This window comes from Dromiciops gliroides, chromosome 4, assembly GCF_019393635.1.
Source record: "Dromiciops gliroides isolate mDroGli1 chromosome 4, mDroGli1.pri, whole genome shotgun sequence".
In the NCBI taxonomy this organism is placed as follows: Eukaryota; Metazoa; Chordata; class Mammalia; order Microbiotheria; family Microbiotheriidae; genus Dromiciops; species Dromiciops gliroides.
The window spans coordinates 484,668,507-484,687,477 of record NC_057864.1 but is presented as its reverse complement, the minus strand read 5'-3'; the positions used below and the strand labels follow the sequence as shown (position 1 = coordinate 484,687,477).

Sequence of the window (18,971 nt, the reverse complement as noted above, 5' to 3'; positions counted from 1 at the left end):
TTGGCCCAGCAGGGCACACCATAGTTGCCAAGGTCCCGCCTAGACCGGGCCACTTGATGCTTTGCTAGAGACCAGAATAAGACATCCCAGGCCATTCGTAAAAGCTCCCAAAGAACTCTCAGAGAAGTGCTTAAGACACGACAAGCGGAGAACTCAGGAGGCACATTAATCAGTGGTGCTAGGGAGCCAAGCACCATGTGGATGACCTCTGTTAATGGCCCGGCCTTTCTTCTGAGCTCCAGTTCTCATTTCCATCTACTTACTGGCCTCTTCCAGGAGTGAAAGGTCCAGTTTTCTCTTTTCTCCCAATATTGGGATTTTATTCCACTGGGAAGTGGGGCAGGCAGAGAACAGGGTAGGGCGGTACCCTATGTACTCTCTAAAACTGAGCTTGTCATCTTCCTCAGGTCCAGATGAGCTTCTCCTCCCCGTCAAGTCTGTTTCAGGTAATGATACACTGCCATCCTGCTGGTCCGTCATCTAGGACCCAAATGCCGGAGTCAGTCCCATCCAACCACTCATTTCTTCCACTCACCTACCTCTTTTTGTCTGTCTTCCCCCCACCCCATCTACCTTCTACTCTTTCCTTCCCTCCACTCATCTGGTACCTGGCTCACAAGTTGACAGTTGCATTATGGGATCTCAATGGTTCTAGAACCAGTTCAGCCAGAACTTTCAGGCAGATTAGTTCTAGATTTGACAAAACTAAATCAACCTGCAGCCCTCTCATGTCTCTCCCAACTTTGCTCCCCTCTGCCTGCTTCCCGTGCCCATTATTTGTAGTTACAAAGACAACCCTCAGCACAAAAACCTCCAGTCAAGCCTGCCTGAGCTCTGGGCTTCTATCTCCCTACTAGACCACACAGATTCTACTGTAAACAATCTCATTATATCCCTACTCTCTTCTTCAATCACCTTCACTTTCTGGGTGCATCCAAACCCAGCTTTTCTCCACTCTCCAAGGCCTTTCTCCAAAGAAGGTCCGCTGTCCCTCCCCTTGTTCTGGCCTCTCTCCCACTGTTCTCTCTGACTGCAGGGCCTGGTGCAGTTTCCCGCCCCCCATCTCTTAACACAACTCTGGGTAATTTGGTCCAGCTTCACCAGCTCATCCCCCTTCCCTTTCTATGTAGCCTGGCAGACCCCGTGGTCAGCTCTTTGGGTAATGCCCTCTCTGGCTTCCTTCACTTCTCAGTCCTTTTGGTATCTGCTATACTTATTTTTGGCCAGGCAGTCTCCCCTGGATGCACTTATTGGTCCCCTATGGAACTGAGGGGCCATTCCAAAAAACTTTCCCCCTCCCTTCCACTGAAACCCTGTCCTTGCTTCCTACTTCATTCTCCAGAAAGAACCTTGCTTAACACTTAACAATTACTAGCTGTGTGACTCTAGGCAAGTCACTTAACCCCAATTGCCTCACACACACAAAAAAAAAAGAACCTTGCCCCGCACTTTACATAATCTCCCTCAAATTCCATCCCTCATGCCATGGTCCAGAGATCTGAGTTCAAATCTCAGCTCTGCCCATTATTGCCCCTTTCACCTTGGGTGAGTCACTGCTCTCTGGATCTCAGTTCTATCTTTCAAACGAAGCCCTGGACTAGATGACCTCTTAAGTCCCTTCAGCTCTATGGTTCTAGGGCTCCAAACCTCTATCTATCTACTCATCTCCTCCTCTTTTACCTTGGAGAAGAGCTGGCTTTCTACCTAAGACTAACGCCTTCACCTGGTGCCATGGTGACCTCCCTCAGGGACTCTGTTCCATCAATCATCCACTCACACACATCTTTTCCCCTCCTTTCCCTCTGTCTGAGATCCAGAGAGAAGTAACTCGCCCCAAGGTGAAAGGGGCAATAATCGGCAAAGCTGAAAATAGTTAAGTCACTTACAGTTCTTCATCAAACAATATTTCTGTCACTAGGCACAACGTTCTCCTGGTTCTGCTCACTGCACCATACATCAGTTCATACAAGTCTTTCCAGGCCTTTCTGAAATCATCCTGCTTGTCATTTCTTAGAGCACAAGAATATTCCATCACCATCATAGACCACACCTTATTTAGCCATTCCCCAATGGATGGGCATTCCTTTGATTTCCAATTCTTAGGCACCACAAAAAGAGCAGCTGCTAGAAACATTTTTATACAAATAGATCTTTTTCTCCTTTTGGAGATGTCTGTGGGATATAAACCTAGCAGGGGTACTGTTGGATCAAAGGGTATGCATAGTTCTATAGCCCTTTGGGCATAGTTCCAAATTGTTCTCCAGAATGGTCGGATCTGTTCACAACTCCACCTACAGTGGACTAGCGTCCAAGCTTTCTCACATCCCCTCCAACATCCAATATTTTCCTTTTTTGTTATATTTGCCACTCTGAAAGGTGTGGGGAGATACTTCAGAGTTGTTTTAATTCACATTTCTCTGATCAATAGTGATCTAGAACATTTTTTCATATGATTACAGATAGCTTTGATTTCTTTGTCTGAAAACTGCCTGTTCATATCCTTTGACCATTTATCAATGGGGGAATGACTTGGATTCTTATAAATTTGACTCAGTGCTCTATATAATTGAGAAGTAAGGCCTTTGCTTGTCTCAAAAATACTTGTTTCAAAGATTCTTTCCCAGTTTTCTGCTTCCCTTGTAGTCTTGGTTACATTCGTTTTGTTTGTGCCTCTTTTCCATCCCCAAACTCCACGAAAGAACTAAATATTAGCACCATGGCCTCTCCTCCTTCCACCTTTTGTGCCTTGGTCCCGCTACCCTCCTGAATCTGCTCTCCCAAGCGTCCCCCCTCCATCATTTAATGTAATGGTTTCCAGATAGGAAAAAGCAGAGATGAAAAGACTGCCATGCTGAGGACTATAGGAATGTTTTAATTCATAAATTGGTTTTAATTACATTACGTAATAATATCACAGTCTATTTTACAAGTGTATGAAGACATATGAAACAATGCCAACTAAACATGGGGTTGGAAAATGAACTCTATCCAAAAGCAGGGGCCAAGAAAGAAGTGGCGCCTTTGGGGCTGAGGGGAGCAAGAGCAGGAGCGGGGGGATGACATTTACAAGGTGGGCTCCTGGTCAATGTTCATCCAACTGTCTTTGCAACTGGACAGGGCTGTCAGCTCCCCTCCTTGTCTTGTTCTGGGGTTGGGGAGTTTGGGCTGGTCAGTGGAGGCTGGGCACCAGGTAGGAAAAGATCACCTGGCTGCCTCCACAGAACTGGTCACCTGGGGGCTGCAGGTCTTTTTGGCCAGAGGGCGTTAGAGGTGGTGGTGCCAAAAAAGGGGGTGTGGAGGAAAGTAAAAGATTTCCCTTCCCTCCCTCCACCCCCAAACCAAAAAAACCAGAACCCAAACCCTGAAAATACACACGCCCTTCTCTCAAACGTAGAAAAGTCTCACTCTGGACGTGCTGACAAGGAGGTCATCGTCAAAAAACTTGGTCTCTATGATCACATTCCCACTGTGAGGGTGACAAGGAAGGGACAGAGACAGAAAGGAGAGCGGGTGTTAGAGAACAGACAAGATGCCTAGACCGTGCTGGAGGGCCAGAGCTAATGGACGCGGGCCTGGCCAACATTTCCTAACTGGATGGAGGGGGCCAGTCACTCCGACTTCAGAGGGCAGGAAAGTTTGATGCTAACGGGTACGAATCTGTGAGCTTACAGGTTCCCTCTGGCTAGGGGCAGGAAGAGGGGGCCCTTGCTCTCCACTGCAGGGCTGCACAGTTCAGAAGGGTGCTATACATAAACACACACGTCACTATTGAAGCATAAAATGATACAAAGACTTTGGGGAAAGTGTATGTGAGTGTGTGAGGTGAGGCAGGGAGGGAGGGAAGGAGAGGGGGAAGGAGAGAGAGCGGGGGGAGGGAGGGAGAGGGAGAGAGAGAGAGAGAAGGAGGGAGGGAGAGAGAGAGAGAGAGAAGATGGACCTCTGGGCAGTGGAAGGTGGCAGAATCAATATATTCTACACCTTCATTATGCAGAGGGAGGAAAGGAAGGTACACAGAGATTAAGTGACATCCTGGCCAGGGTCTGAGGGTCCCCATTTTAGCCAAATGAGGCATGAAATGACCCCTGAAATCCCTTCCAGCTCTGACATTCTGTGATCCAGGAGCACAATAAGAACTGTTCATCTCCAACATAAGCTCTACCTCACTTTTTCCAGCATCTAAGAGACTCTGAGGTCAAGGAAGGAGTCATAATTTTATCACCCAAGCTGGTCATCATGAAGCTTATAAGCCTCACAAATAAATGAGGCCTGGTCTAAGTCAGGCAATGGGCAGAGAAGAATTTTTAATTGAATTGAGAATGCATCTCTTGCCCACTCCTGTGGTTTTATAGGCTATGGACACTTTTTGATGCCCACACTAATCCATTACTGGCAGAAGACAATGGTAAGGGCAAACTGGGAACTCAAGATATGATGGACTAATAAGAGCTTTAAAAAACTATATCCAAGGCTCCTTAAAACATAACATGGTTTATTCTCATGGACTATCGGGCCTCCCCTATCAGCTCAGCTGGGTGAATGACAGGTACTCTGTAAGAGAAATGAATAAAAGGTTTGGCAGGGTCTTTGAGCAAGGGGCTGGCTATACTTTGGGTTGATGTGAGCTGCCAAGTGATACTCCCAAATATCAAGCCCAAGTTCACAAAAACTCTAAAACTTAGTCGGGGCTTTGTCACATTCTGCCACAGGTAGCCCATGCTGGGTAAAGTGGATGAGATTTAGAAAGGTCAGAGGTATGGTCTAGGAAAGAAGATTCTATCCTTTTAGTAACCTAAAAAACAAATCCCAACCATCCGAGGCGTCCTCTGCTAGTCTCTCAGCTCCTCACCACCCACTTTTCCAGGAATCCTCATTTCTCGGTCCATTTTCCTAAGACCTGCCCACTCACGTTAAGACGTTTGCTGGCATCATCTGGGACTCTGGCGCTGCCTCTATCAAGGACTGCCAGGTGTTTGTGGAATTAGGAATCACGAAGCCAAATTCGAAGAACCACTCTGAAGGAGGAAGGAGAAGTCAGGTAAGCAGGTGTGCTGATTATGGCTCCCGACGTCCTCCTTGCCCACTCTCTAAAGGCCCACGGCCCATATCCAGAGCCTGCAAGGCCTAACAGCCCCAGCTGGTGGTTGGCCTCTTCACTGGGAATGACAATTCTCATTACTTTATACACACACAGCACTCTGTCCTAGAAAAAGTGTCCTTTTCAACTACTAAGAATCAAATATTGCATTAGTAACAAATGTCAAGGAAAAGACAAGCAGGCTCACGGTGTCAAGAGTCAGCTCTGCCTGATGGACCCAAAGTGCTTCACAGGTGCTGGTCTGTGTGTGTTTGAGCAACTTTCTTTTTGGGAGGAGGTAGAAGGAGTGGACAGGACATGCCGAGCACCCAACCCCATCACCAAGGACTTCCGTTCATTTTGGTGTGGCTGCCTGGTTCCGTGTGTCGATTCCGACACAATGAGCTTCACGGCTCCTGTCTGACCAAAGCAGGCTCACGACTCTGGAGCTGCAAGGGACCTGAGGAGTCATCTAGGTCAAAGCCCTCATTTGATAGAAGAGAAAACTGAGACCCAGAGAAGGGAATTGACTCTAATGGCAAAATGGCCACCAGGAGGAGAGTTGGAGGTGCCCTCCTGCCCCCCAAGTACTGCTCTGGTTCACCAGGTTCGCCCTTTGCCCTCAAACCAGCCAATGGTAAAGTACCTTCTAGGCACTGCCCTTTAAAATAAACTTTTTGCTCCAGGCGGAATTTTTCCATCTGCTCTGCTGAAGAAAAGTTCAACTCCCGAGACACGGCCTTGCACTTGAGGATCTTCTTGGGGACCCGGGCTGAAAAGCAGAACACAGGAATAGAGGATGGAGTGAAGTGGGTCAGAGGCACAGCCTCGTGATTCAGTGCTGCGGCATCAGCCTGGCACTTGTGGCCAGGAGATCACCTGGGCGCCCCCTTCGAAAGGAAGGATCTGACTCTCCAAAGTCAATGAGGCTTCAACTCAGAGGCAACAGGATTCAGTCCCTAAGGCTTCACTTAGCTGGTGTACGATTTACTGTGCCCAAAGAAACAATGGTGCCGGGCAGGAAAGCGGCACAGAAAGCTAAGGATCCACTTTGCCAGTCACTCGGGCTTCCAATTTACATGACCACCACCAACTTTTTCTTGGAAAAAAAAAAAAAAGCAAAGACCTTATAATGTCACCTTAGCGCGTCCAGGTTGCTCTTCCAGGCCAGTCAGATTGGTGAGAGGCAGCTGCTAAGAAGGCCCCTTTCTGAGGCTCCCGGGGATTTCCCAGGAGGGAAGGAGCAAGCTGCATGAGAGCAAAGAGTCATCACTCCCACACCCAATTCTCCTGCTCTCCCACTAGAAAGTAAGCTCCTTGAGGGCAGGGACTGTTTTGGCTTTGTATTCCTGGCACAAAGTAAGAGCTTAACTGGGAAACAATTTTTGAGGCCAGTACTTCTGATAAAGGCCTCATCTCTAAAACATATAGGGAACTAAATCAAATTTATAAGAATCCAAGTCATTCCCCAATTGAGAAATGGTCAAAGGATATGAACAGGCAGTTTTCTGATGAAGAAACCAAAGCTATCTATTCCCATATGAAAAAAGGCTCTAAATCTCTAATGATTAGAGAGATGCAAATTAAAACAACTCTGAGGTACCACCTGACACCTATCAGATTGGCTAAAATGACAAAAAAGGAAAATAATAAATGTTGGAGAAGCTGTGGAAAAATTGGAACACTAATGCATTGTTGATGGAGCTGTGAACTGATCCAACCATTCGGGAGAGCAATTTGGAATTATGCCCAAAGGGCTGTGAAGCTGTCCATACCCTTTGACCCAGCAATACCACCTTTGGGTCTTTTTCCCAAAGAAATCATGGAAAGGGGAAAGGGACCCACAAGTACAAAAATATTTATAACTGCTCTGTACGTGGTGGCAAGGAATTGGAAGTTGAGGGGATGCCCATCAACTGGGGAATGGCTGGACAAGTTGTGGTATATGAATACAATGGAATACTATTGTGCTGTAAGAAACGATGAGCAGGAGGAGTTCAGAGAAACCTGGAGGGTCTTACGTGAGCTGATGATAAGTGAGATGAGCAGAACCAGAAGAACATTGTACACAGTATCATCAACATTGAGTGTTGACCTACTGTGATGGACTATATTCTTCTCACCAATGCAATGGCACAGAAGAGTTCCAGGGAACTCATGATGGAAGAGGATCTCCAAATCCAGGGGGAAAAAAAAAAAGAACTGTGGAGTATAGATGCTGAATGAACCATACTATTTCTTTAAAAAAAAAAAAAGTAAGAGCTTAATAAAAGACTTGTCACTGAAGAGGCTAAAAACTTAATCCTGGTCTTCAGACTTTGGTAGGAGTTTCGATGGATTTAAAGTCAGAGACAATCATGACAAGTGGAAGGGTTTGCCTGTTTGGGTGTCAGGATGGGGCAGGAGGGAGTGAGAGGAGGGGGAAGAGGAGACATTGAGAACCAGGCAGAGTCAGAGGGCGAGCTTTCTCTAAGACTACACAACTCTAATGCCTGCTACGAGCTCAGATTCCCGGCAACCTGGCCTCACTCAGCTAGCATGTGTCACACTGGGCCCGACACAGGAGTGTGAAGTTACCTTCATGTTCCACACCAGGGACAGACAGATCTTCTGTTCCCTGCCAAAGGATCTTCCCTGTCTCAGCATCCCGAAGGTTCATCCAGTTTCTGATTGAAGAAGATTAAGGAAAAACAAACCACTGAGGTACCATTGGGCTTTCTGGGTCTGCAAATGGTGAGTTCCTTACTGGCTACTTTCCCATTGCTTAATCGGCGTGTCAGGTCTTGTGATGGCAGATCCAATTGTGTGAAGAGCTCCAGAGAGAAAAACTGAATGATGCTGCTGAGGCCTAGAGATAGATCTGACAGCAATGGAACTCAGACTTCCACAGATCTAGAGGCTGCTAGAAAGTGATGGAAAACCAACCAAGCAATCACTAATTATGGAGCTACTGAATCTGAGAATAACGACAAATCAATGGGATTAAATGCAAAATACCATTAGCACCGTGTACACAAGGAGAGGTGAAATATGCTATAAGTGGGTAGTCAGGAACCGGACCTCAAGCCCCACCAATGGGACGTACTGGCTGTGTGACCTATGGCAAGTCAACCTCCCAATGCTCCAGGTGCCTTCAATTACAGGTTGTAGAAGAGATCTCTGAGAGAGGGAACTTCTACACTGATCAATCCCAGGTCTGTACCCGTCACCTTCCTCACAACCCCCCACCAACATCTCCTCAGTCCAACACTATATGCTATTACACCTTCATAGTCCCTTTCTTTCGCAAAGAAGGCACATTTTCCTATCTCTTCTTCAGAGTGAAGCTTGGTCATTCTTATCACACATCCTGAGACTCCACCTCCCAAGTCTCCTTCATGCTCCTCAGTTCCTTCAACCAACCCTTATACACAGTGTCCAAAAGTCTTGGTGTAGCTAAGACTTTGGCACTTATGGCAGAGGCTCAGAGTCCTTGGACCTCTCCGCTGCCCTCCTCGATCAGAAGAGGCTGCCATCGGGGTCATGGACTTAGGGCACAGAATGAGACAAACTTTGAGGACATGGCCAATGTGGGAATCTGTTTTGCTTGACCACACCTATTTTTTATAGGGGTTTTGTTTTTCTTTTCTTTTTTTCCCAGTGTTGGGGGAGTTTTAAAAAATAGATTTTTGTTCACTGAAAAACAATTTAATTTAAAAAATGTCATTTATTTGAAAGAGCTGATCTTTTCTTAAGACTTTAAGCAATGTGTGAAACACATGGGGGACACACTCTGCCAATGATGCCAGGGATAGGGAATGTCAATTATCTAGGCTTCTTCTGGACTTTTCCCTCTACCAAAAAGAGGGTAAATTCTCATCTTGCCTTAATAACAATATTATACTCCAAAGAGGTGGAAGAAATAATTCTCAACAGCAAGGATGAACTAGGCTGCTAGGTAGAACAGATGGGAACCTTTAGAAAAAAATGACTGGTCACTCTCAGCTTAGAATTCATGACAAAGGAGAAAAGAACTGATCAGGGACCAGAGATTTCTGAAAAGGGTTCAGCAAAAAGACAAGCAGGATTGTAAGGCCTAAAATTCTATAGGGTAAATCTGACCACAAGGAAAGTTCTCAAGAATGAAATCTTGAGGTGCAGAAAGAAATTAATTCAATGAGGAAGCAAAAGGAGAGTTACCTGGAGAGAGATGTAGACACACAGAGAATTTAGTGACCAACTTGGATGTAAGAAAGACACATCAGGTAGGGAGTAACAAGATGACTAAGAAAGCATGACACAGTCCTGTGAGAAGAGTGTCAGTAATGTTAGATCTCGGAATACCTGAGATTGACAAGGAATAGAAAGAATATGAGCTACATCAAAGGAAAAGATTTGACTGAGGCAACAGTTACAGCTGTAACGGAAAACCAACCAATAAATGAACATTTCTTAAGTGCCTACTATGTGCCAGGCACTGTGCAAAGACAACTGAGAGAAGGAAGAACTATTCAAGCCACATTTTTACCAAGAGAAATGATCTTTGCAATAGGAAGGAGTTAAAATCCGAGCTAAGAAAGAAGGCAGAAGAGCACTTCACTGCCTTCCAGGCGGTCAAGTCACTAGGTCTGGACGAACAAGACCCCAGCACAGTTCAGGAACTGGCAGATGTGAACATTGATCACACTTTCAAAAGCCTACAGAGAATGGTGCGGCAGGACTTGACAAGGACAGATGTCTAGATTTTCAAAAGTAAAAGGGAAGTGAATAGAGTCTACAAATTACACAATGGAAAGTTTGACTTTGATTCCAGAAAAAAATTGTACATTAAGTGTATGGTTTGGGAAGCACTAGTGAAAGAGGAGTTGCTGACTTCCAGAAGCAGCCATTTCCCCTGTGCCAGGGTCACCAGACTAGTAAGTCCATCAGGGGAATGTCAACAAAGCAGCTGATAAAAAGTCCTTCACGCTGGTAAAGTCCCTCCTGAGGACAAGGAGCTATCTGGGGTGGACAACTTCACAGGCAGGTGGATTGGGACCTGCTGAGTGACTGCAACTTAAGGGGGAGGGGTCATTAAAGGGCCAATGTTGGCCAGGAGGCTGGCAGCCAGCAGTGCGCCCCAGGGACCTGCCTTTGGACCTGTCCTTGGGTAACAATGGTAACTGACACATATGAGGCATTAAAGGTTTGCAAAGGCACAGATGAATGGCATTGTTAACAAAACTGCTGATGAGGGTACAAAGCTAGGGTGACTCACTGATATGCTCCCACATCTAGAGCTAGAAGGGACCTTGCTGAGGCTCGGGAACTGCCCAAGGTCACAGAGCTTATAAATGGCAAATCCGAGATGGAAACCCAGGCCCTTGGGTTCAAAAAAATCAAATCCACAAGTACAAGATGGAAGAGGTTTGGCTAGAAAGCTGTTTGTTTGAAAAAGAGCTAGAGGGTTTTGAGACAGCAAATTTAATGCTGCAGTCAACAATGTGACACGGTGGCCAAAAAACAATTCAATCTTGGGCTGTGTTAAGAAAAGCAGTGTCGGGGCAGCTAGATGGCATAGTGGATAAAGCACTGGCCCTGGAGTCAGGAATACCTGAGTTCAAATTCAGCCTCAGACACTTAACACTTACTAGCTGTGTGACCCTGGGCAAGTCACTTAACTCCAATTGCCTCACCAAAAAAAAAAAAAAAAAGAAAGAAAGAAAGAAAAGAAAAGCAGTGTCGAAGCCAAGGGGCTGACAGTGCTGCTATGCTTCCTGGTCAGAAGCATCTGACCCATCGCATGGAGTCCTGGCTGCCACATTTTAGGAAGGGCACTGACAAGCTGGTGGTGCAAGTCCAGTGGAAAACCACCAGAAGGGTGATGGCCTTGAGATTACACATAAGGAAGAACGAGAAATGTTTAGCCTGAAGAGAGAAGTTTTGTTTTGTTTTTCGTGAGACTGGACAACCACTCATTGGGAAATTGCAGCAAACATCTTGTACAAACGGCCTCTTTGGTCCTTTTCCACTCAAACCAAACCTGCTGGCCTATGGACTATGCTAAGGTAGAAAAATATCCTGAATCTAAAAGGATTGTCTAGCTCTTTTCTCTTAGGATCTTGCATCCTACTTTGCTTCCCTGCCTGTGTGAGTATTGTTTATCCTGGCTAAGGTTTGTGTACTGTTTGCTGGCCTCAACCCCGAAGGGCTCCTGGTGCACCCAACCCATGCCATGTTCAATGGGTATATTTGGGAGGCAGCCACAGGTAACATAAAGGTATTCTAGCATTTCTTGAGTGTTTCCATTAGTAATTAATTTCATCTTACTCAGGAGTAGTGGTGCAAAAGACATTATTAGCAAGGATGTATGACTGGGAAAGTAAAGAATGAAAAATCCTGGATGGACAGACCAAGTGGTAATAGATGATGGACAGGCTAAGTGGTAATAGATGGACAGGCTAAGTGGCACTAAGTGGACAGGCTAAGTGGTACACTGGCATCCCAGGCTATTAGAAGGACCAGAATGAGGCCGTTACTCAATTGGGTAGATGTCCTAGGGAGACCAGAGGGAGCATTTATTACATGTATACCATGTAAAAACACTGAGCCACAGATACAAGCAAAACACTTCCTGCCCTCAAGAAGCTAACGTTCTAATGGGGGGAGACAGCAAGCACAGAAATAGGAGCTAGAAAGAGTGGACTCAGGGGTCCTGGGTGTAGGACAGCTGGGTGCAGCTGTCTCTGGAAGTACGTTTGGGATGGCATCACCTGGAGATGCCTGGGAGGTGAGGTGGAGGCCTGGCTCTGGGAAAGATAAAGTGAAAGCTTGCCTACTGGGTCCTAGGCGGGGAGGGAGGAAGTTGTGGGGAAAAGATGGGGTAAATTTGTGCACGATCTGAATGAGTAGACAGAGTGGCCACACTGATGAAAGCTTGGCCCAGCAATCTAACTGCTGAAAGACACATATGGAGGTGGAGGGACACCTTTAGGCTTGCCGGCACAGCTGTCAGAAATACCATCAGACTAATTCTGAGCAAATGCAGACAAGAGGACCCACTGACAGCTAGTTCTCTCTTTTGTGAGGTGGGTGCTCCTGTTGTCATCCCTATTTCATAGATGAGGACACTCCAGCATCACCCTGGGGCAGGACAAGAACTCAGGAGGGGAGGAGAGGGAGCCCACAGTGAATGACTTCCATTTTTTTCAGTGGAATACGAGGCAAGTTCTGCTGAGAGGATGGGAAAAGTGGGAGCAGTGAGAGGTCTGGAAGAGCCACTTTGGTGAGGCAAGTGAGTTCATTAGGGAAGAGTAAAAGGACTGCCTTGCAGCTGTGAGGGCTCCATGAGTTCATGTGACACGCGTGTTGACCTCTGATTCCAAATGTGGAACCTGCCACCTTCTGGCTGCTTAGCAGCTAAGAGGGCGTGGAGGAAGTGCCCATCTCTTCTCTCCATTAGTTGCCACGCTGGCCTACTTGACACCATGAGGATGTCTGGGCCTAGTCATACTCCCTCCTTGGCCCATCTCTGTGTGAAGGACATCCAGGACTCCTGACCTTCTCAGGGCCGTGGATCCCTTGGGCAGGCTGGTGAAGCTGACAGATCCCTTCTTCTAAGAAGGCATGTTTTTAAGTTCATAAAATGTGTATGATTACAAAGGAAGCCATTACACCGAAAACAGTTATAAAGTATTAAAAGTACAAGCTCACAGACCCCACAGCTAAGAACCCTTCTCTCTGAACCTTGGCCTGAAACCGAGAGATGGCACCAACATTCACACACGCTAGGGATGCTGTTCAGGTCAGCTGAGGACTCCGGTATCTAAGCTGGGGAAGCCAAATGTCACCTCCACTCCATTTCTGTGGTTAAATTCTTGAATTCAGCAACGTCGACCCTGAGATTGCCCAGGGTCTGGCACGCAGACTTATAAGAACTGTACCCCTGGGTTTTCTCTCATGACACCCCCTTAGTGCACCTTTAAGGAAGGGGCAACGAGGAAGGAAAGGGTGGATATTCAAACTGCTGCTGGAAATGTGGGCATGCAGTGGCAACGCCCCAACTGGCAGGTCCAGAGCATTTCTATCCTCCCTCTCCCCCCCAGCAGAGGAAGGGAAGCTATAGTAGTGACTGAGATGCTAATAAAAATAAAACTGCTGCAATCAGTGAGGAGCAGCAAAGGTAGGGGCCCCCACTATGTAAGAAAGCCACGAATACCTTGTGGTCAACCCCCCCTTGATAATGTGGTTAGTGTAGTGCCTAGCACACAGCAGGTGCTTAATAAATGCTTATTCCTTGTTTCCTCCCTAAGCAGGTCTTAGATAGCCAGCTTCCTAGTATTCCAATCTACAATCTCTAACCCTAGGCAGAATTTTCCCTGCAAACAGCACTGGGTTTCAAGCTGTCTCTGGAAGTAATCAAAGGTGTGAGGCAGAATATAGTGCTGGACCTGGGGTCAGCAAGACCTGGGTTCAAAAACTGCCTCTCTCTTTTCTTTCTTCATGTGTACTTGTCCTACAGGAGTGAATGCTGCATGTCCTGGCAAGACACCTCAAACTACTCTGAGGACAGAGACCCCTGGCATCCCTGTGGGTGCTCTGAAGACAGAGAAGTCAGTCACTGTACTCTATAAGTAGCCATCACTCCCTACTGTGACCACCTGCCTTTTCTACCTTCAGTGGGAGGCAGCTAACAATGGGGCTACTTCCAACGTGGGCAACCTCCACAGTGCCATTCTTGTCTTCCCTCTGTGGGAGAACTTAGCAAGCTCCATGGCATTATTCTCTCTCTCATCTACAGCTGTTATTTCTAATTGGATAACTTGTTGCCTGAAGCTTAACCCTCTATTAAATCAAACTCCAGCCTGACATTCAATGGTATCATTCAACGGATCCCACCGTATTTATCCAACTCTACTACTGCCCACCACGGGTTCACTGCTATTAGTCTCTTTACTGCCTCCTCTCCGATTTATTTTCTCTCTCCCTCTCCAGCTCTTCACTGTTCTTTATGAATGCTTAGTCATCTCAAAAGCTTCACACTCCAGCCTCCACCTTCTATACGAAGCCTTTCTAAAGGGCTTAGCACAGTGCCTGGCACATCTCCCCATTTTTTAACCACCTACCCAGCTGCTAGTGCTTTGCCTCAAAAACCAAACCAAAACAAGCCCCTTTATTTATTTTTATTGATTCTGGCAGTGTGGTGCAACGGCGGCCTGCTGGGGTCAAACCCCACCGATGACCCACACTGGAAAGTCATTCATCCTCCATGCTGCAGGGCAGGTACAGAGAAGGTGCTGATCTTCATTAACATAAGGAAGTCCCCTCTGAGAGCTTCCTACACCCAGGAAATCACAGGTCAACCCCTAAAGCACCTTGTTTATTTGTATATACTTTTGGGGGGGGGCAGGGCAATGAGGGTCAAGTGACTTGTCCAGGGTCACACAGCTAGTGTCAAGTGTCTGAGGATGGATTTGAACTCAGATCCTCCTGAATCCAGGGCTGGTGCTTTATCCACTGCGCAACCTAGCTGCCCCCTTTGTATACACTTTGTAAACATGTCTGTGTGTACACTGTCTTCCCAAGGGGATGTAAACTCCTCAAAGGCAGGGGCTGCTACATATTCACCTTTGCATTCCTGGTGCCTAGACAGTGCCTGGTCCGTATTAAGTGTTTAATAAATGCTTATTGATGGACTGATATCCACTCTGGCAACACATTCCTTGCTAGAAAGACTGATTATGAAGAACATTTCTCCTTATTGTTTCTTCCATTTTTCTGGAGAATGACATCATCACAACAATTCAATAAAGTATTAGCTGCTCTGGCGCTGGCAGTGAAAGAGCAGCAGTAAATGTTGAGACCTGGGCACGACGAAGCTGTGATCTGTTCCTGTGATTGTTCTTGTCCTGCCAGTCTATGGTCTACTCTCCAATGACAGTTATTTCTGTCTCTGCCTCTGCTGATCTTCATCCAAACGCTTTCACCACCCTTTTATTTATCCTTTCTCTTTAGAAGAAGGCGGACATTTCCAGAGCCATGCCTCACAGTCATGGGAGTCATCCTATAGCATCTCAATGATAGCAGATGGGGCCAAAGTTACAGGCTTGTGTTACAATCTTTAAGTCATCTTGCTTGGGTCTAGCTGTTGCATATACTCTGTAAATTTGTGTATACACACCTAAGGTCACACGATTTGTTGTTGGCTCCTTTCTGCAAATTGCTAGGGGGTCTATTTTTCAGCGCATTCTTCTGTGAGTTTTGCTGCTCCGGACATTTTCCAATGGCGTCATTTGGATGTTTTTTGGAGCGATCATGTCAAGAGTTTGGGAGCTCACTTTAGGGGGTCTATTTTTTATTCTTCGCTCTATCCTTTATTTAGCTACTGTATCCTAGTGGATGGACGTGACGATTTTTCCCCTTTGCTTTCCTTTCTAAAGTCCTTGTGATTGGATTTGCTAGACTCTGGGAAACATCTCTGTTAAGTACTTCATTCCTGGCCAGGAGCCTGTTACTTCTCTATTTTATACAAAAGTCGAGAAATAGAAAACTCATTTTCCAGTACTATTTTCTTAACTACCAGCCCTGTGGTCCCTGAATCTGACATTCTCTTGAATTCTTTGTCTCTGATGGGCAGCAGTAATGAAACCACCACCGGCGTCCAGAAGGTCTTCAGTTTTCTGCACTTAATAAAAGGTTCCTTTGGGCAGTATCATTTGTGCCCATTTGAATGGATGAAAGACAATGAACTAGAAGCTTAAGATGTGCAGAGTCCTGAAGATACAAACAGAAAAGTAGCTTGTCTGCTCTCCATTCCTTCTTCTCTACCAGCCTGGCTATATTATCCCTACCCTCTCACCAATCTTCATCCATTCTCGTCTACCAGCTGCTTCCCTACAAAGATGCTCTGTCTCCCCTTTGCTCAAAACCCCTAAATTGGCCCGTCCATCCCGACTCACTCTGGTTCTGCGCCTCGCCTCTCCCTCGTGGCTAGGACAAGGAGCCTTCTCAAGGAGAGGAGGTGCTGCCCCTTCCCCCACTCTTAACCCTCCAGTCTGGCTTTCAATCTCATCATTATTCTCCCTCCAAAGTTACCAGAGATCTCAATCACCAAATCATTGGCAATGGTCTTTGTTTAGTTCTTATTCTTAACTTCTTTGCAGTCTTGGACACTGTCAATCCCCCTCTTCTCCCTAGGTTTTCCTGATTCTAGCTTATTCTGGTTCTCCCACCTGTCTGACCACTTTTCTGTTTCCTTTGATGATCTTCTTTTGCGTCACACCTGCCAACGCTGGCTCCGTCCTGGACCCTCTGCTCTTCTCTATATGTACAACTTATATGTACACTTATATGTACACTTGGTGATGATCTCAGCAGCTCCTGGGGTAAAATCCTGGTTCTTTCTGTCCAGCCCCAACCTCCCTCCACCCTTCAGTCTTGTATCTCCAACCGCTTATTATCTGTTTTCTCTTTCTTTCTTTCTTTTTTTTTGTGGGGCAATGAGGGTTAAATGACCTGCCCAGGGTCATACAGCTAGTAAGAGTCAAGTGCCTGAGGCCAGATTTGAACTCAGGTCCTCCTGAATCCAGGGCCCGTGCTTTATTCACCGTGCCACCTAGCTGCCCCCCAACTGCTTATTAGACATCTCAGACTGGATGTCTTGTAGCGATCTTAGACTCAGTATGTCCCAAACTGAATGCACTCGTTATCTTTCTCGCCCAATCCTCCCCCTCTTCCTTACTCCCCTATTACTGTGGAGGGCACCATCACTGTCGTAGTCATCCAAGGCTGAAATCTAGGTGTCCTCCCCGACTCCTCCCTCTCTCCCCATCTCCAATCTGCTGCCCATCCTGTTTTTTCCTTGTAATACATCCTCACAGCTGGCCTACTGCCAGAGCCTGCTGCCTGGGCTCCTGCCTCAGTCTCTCCCCACCTCGCTTTGGTCTCTACTCAGTTACCAGATTAATCTTCATGAAGCTCAGGTCTGACCACACTAACACCCCTAATTTAGGAGAGTCCAAGGCCTCCTTACCACCTGCAGGGTCAAACAGGAAATCTTCTGTCTGGCTTTCAAGGCCTCTCCCCTCCGACCCCCCAGGTCTCTCCCACCTGCCCCCTCCCCCGCTCTGGGAGCCAGCAGCACCTCCCTCCTTGCTGACCCCATGCTTGCCCTCTCCCTCCTCGTCCCACCCGTGAGCTTCCCTGGGGGCTTCTTTGGGTTCCTTCAGCTCCCAGTCTTTTCCAGGCCTCCTTAATCTCAATTCTTTCCCTGTGAGATGACCGACCTGCCCTGTCTCTAATGTGTTTGTACAGAGTTGTTTGCTTGTTGTCCACCCCATTCAAATGAACTTCTTGAGGACAGGCACTGTTGTATGCCTCTCCTTGCATCCCCTATACATAGTACAGTGCCTGGCATACAGTAGGCATTCAATAAATGTTTACTGACTGACTTTTGGGGAGATCACAATAGGGGGAGTTAACACATAGCAGACAATAACGTGGCTTCCTTAATGTCATTTATACACTAGTTAGCGGGAACTTCACAGGTGTGATCTATCTCACTGGATCCTCACAACTTGGGAGGGAGGGGCTGTTATTATCCCTGTTTTACAGGTGAGGAAACTGAGGCCCACAGAGGTGCAGTGATTCCCTCAGGTCCCAGGATCTGAGCTCAGGGTCTTCCTCTCCCCAAGTCGTCCACTGCACCACCTAGCTGCCTCATCCTGTTTGTGACCCCAAGTCACCTGACAGGACATTGTGGCAAGATTCTCCTTTCCCAGGTGGTTGTGGGGACTCAGGAGGGGGGCGGCAGGTCCTGAAGAAGAGGCTGCCAGGTGAGATCTCCTGTATTTCCTTCCAGATGACTTGTGTTTCACCAGGCTGGCTTGACTGCCCTGGGGTTGGCCAGCCTCTTCTCCACTGGGGTTAACCAACTGAACACTGGCTGAAAGCGGGGTCGGGAACATTACTATTCCAGGGCTCTGGGGCTTACTTGCCAACAGAGGCAGCTGGTCAGCAGTTGATATTGCTGGTCTATTCTCCATGGAGATCACTCCCCCCAGTGACGGCTGTGAGATCCACACTAGAAGCAGGTACAGGGATATGGATGACACTGCTGTTCCTGTGCTTCTTGTCTACATGCCAGGACAAGGGGAGTTACCGGTCAGGATGGTAGCAGCGGTTTGATCTGCCCGGCTCATGTAGCCTCCCCGGCCTCCTTCTGGGGGCCTTGCTGGGTCTCCTAGGCTGGCTCAGCAGAAGTAAGTAGCAGCCTTCTGGTTTTGTAAATTGTCAGGGGTTACCTGGTCCATCTTTGAACAGCAGCCCCTCCACTGTGCCTGACACAGGACTTGGATCCTAAATGTTTGAATTGAACTGAGCATCTTGTTTGAAGCCCCATTCTTATCTGATGTATCAGCTCTCCTTCCCAGCTTTCTTCATCTGCAGAGGTAAGAAGCCTGCCATGTATGTCTTTATTCAAGCCACTGACAAAAATGAAAATGGTCTGAAACAGGAACACTCTGGCATGGTTCTAAAGACCTAGCTCTGTGTTCACACTGTCCTACCTTACCACAGGGCTGTTGCCAGTTGAGGGTTCGCAGCTGAGAGTCACAAATGGCTCATTCACTGGCAGTCACAACCAGAGTGATGAGAAACAAAGGACGCAAGTACAAAGGAACGTTAAGCCATGAGAATTAGAGCAGCAGACAGTCATCCTGCAGGGTGATGGAAAACCAAAGTCAGGGAACGTCCTGGCCAAGTCCGAATGCTGTAGCAAACATGCCAAGGACAAGCCAAGGCAGAATGCGTTGGAGAAGCAGAGTCAGGAGACTTCAGAGTCCTTGGAGGAATGGCCACACGTCATGCCTAGACCAGCATCTTTCTAATACGGGGGAGGCCTGTTGCAAAGCAAAACCAGGCTAACACAGAACACCAGCCA

General features: G+C 47.1%; 1 protein-coding gene across 2 annotated transcripts in view; it reads right to left on the bottom strand.

The window, feature by feature from the left end:
* Positions 1-2,867: 2,867 nt before the first annotated feature.
* PDE6D (phosphodiesterase 6D) overlaps positions 2,868-18,971 on the bottom strand; it is a 68,263-nt gene continuing 52,159 nt past the window's right edge. Inside the window, exons 2-5 of one of the 2 annotated variants that reach the window (XM_043964067.1) lie at positions 7,652-7,740; positions 5,721-5,846; positions 4,907-5,012; positions 2,868-3,466 (exon numbers count right to left, since the gene is read on the bottom strand). In XM_043964067.1, coding sequence (XP_043820002.1) covers positions 3,385-3,466; positions 4,907-5,012; positions 5,721-5,846; positions 7,652-7,740 — 403 coding nt within the window. In that variant the 3' untranslated portion in view covers positions 2,868-3,384. The remainder of the gene's footprint in view (positions 3,467-4,906; positions 5,013-5,720; positions 5,847-7,651; positions 7,741-18,971) is intronic. The other variant, XM_043964068.1, reaches the window with a different exon arrangement.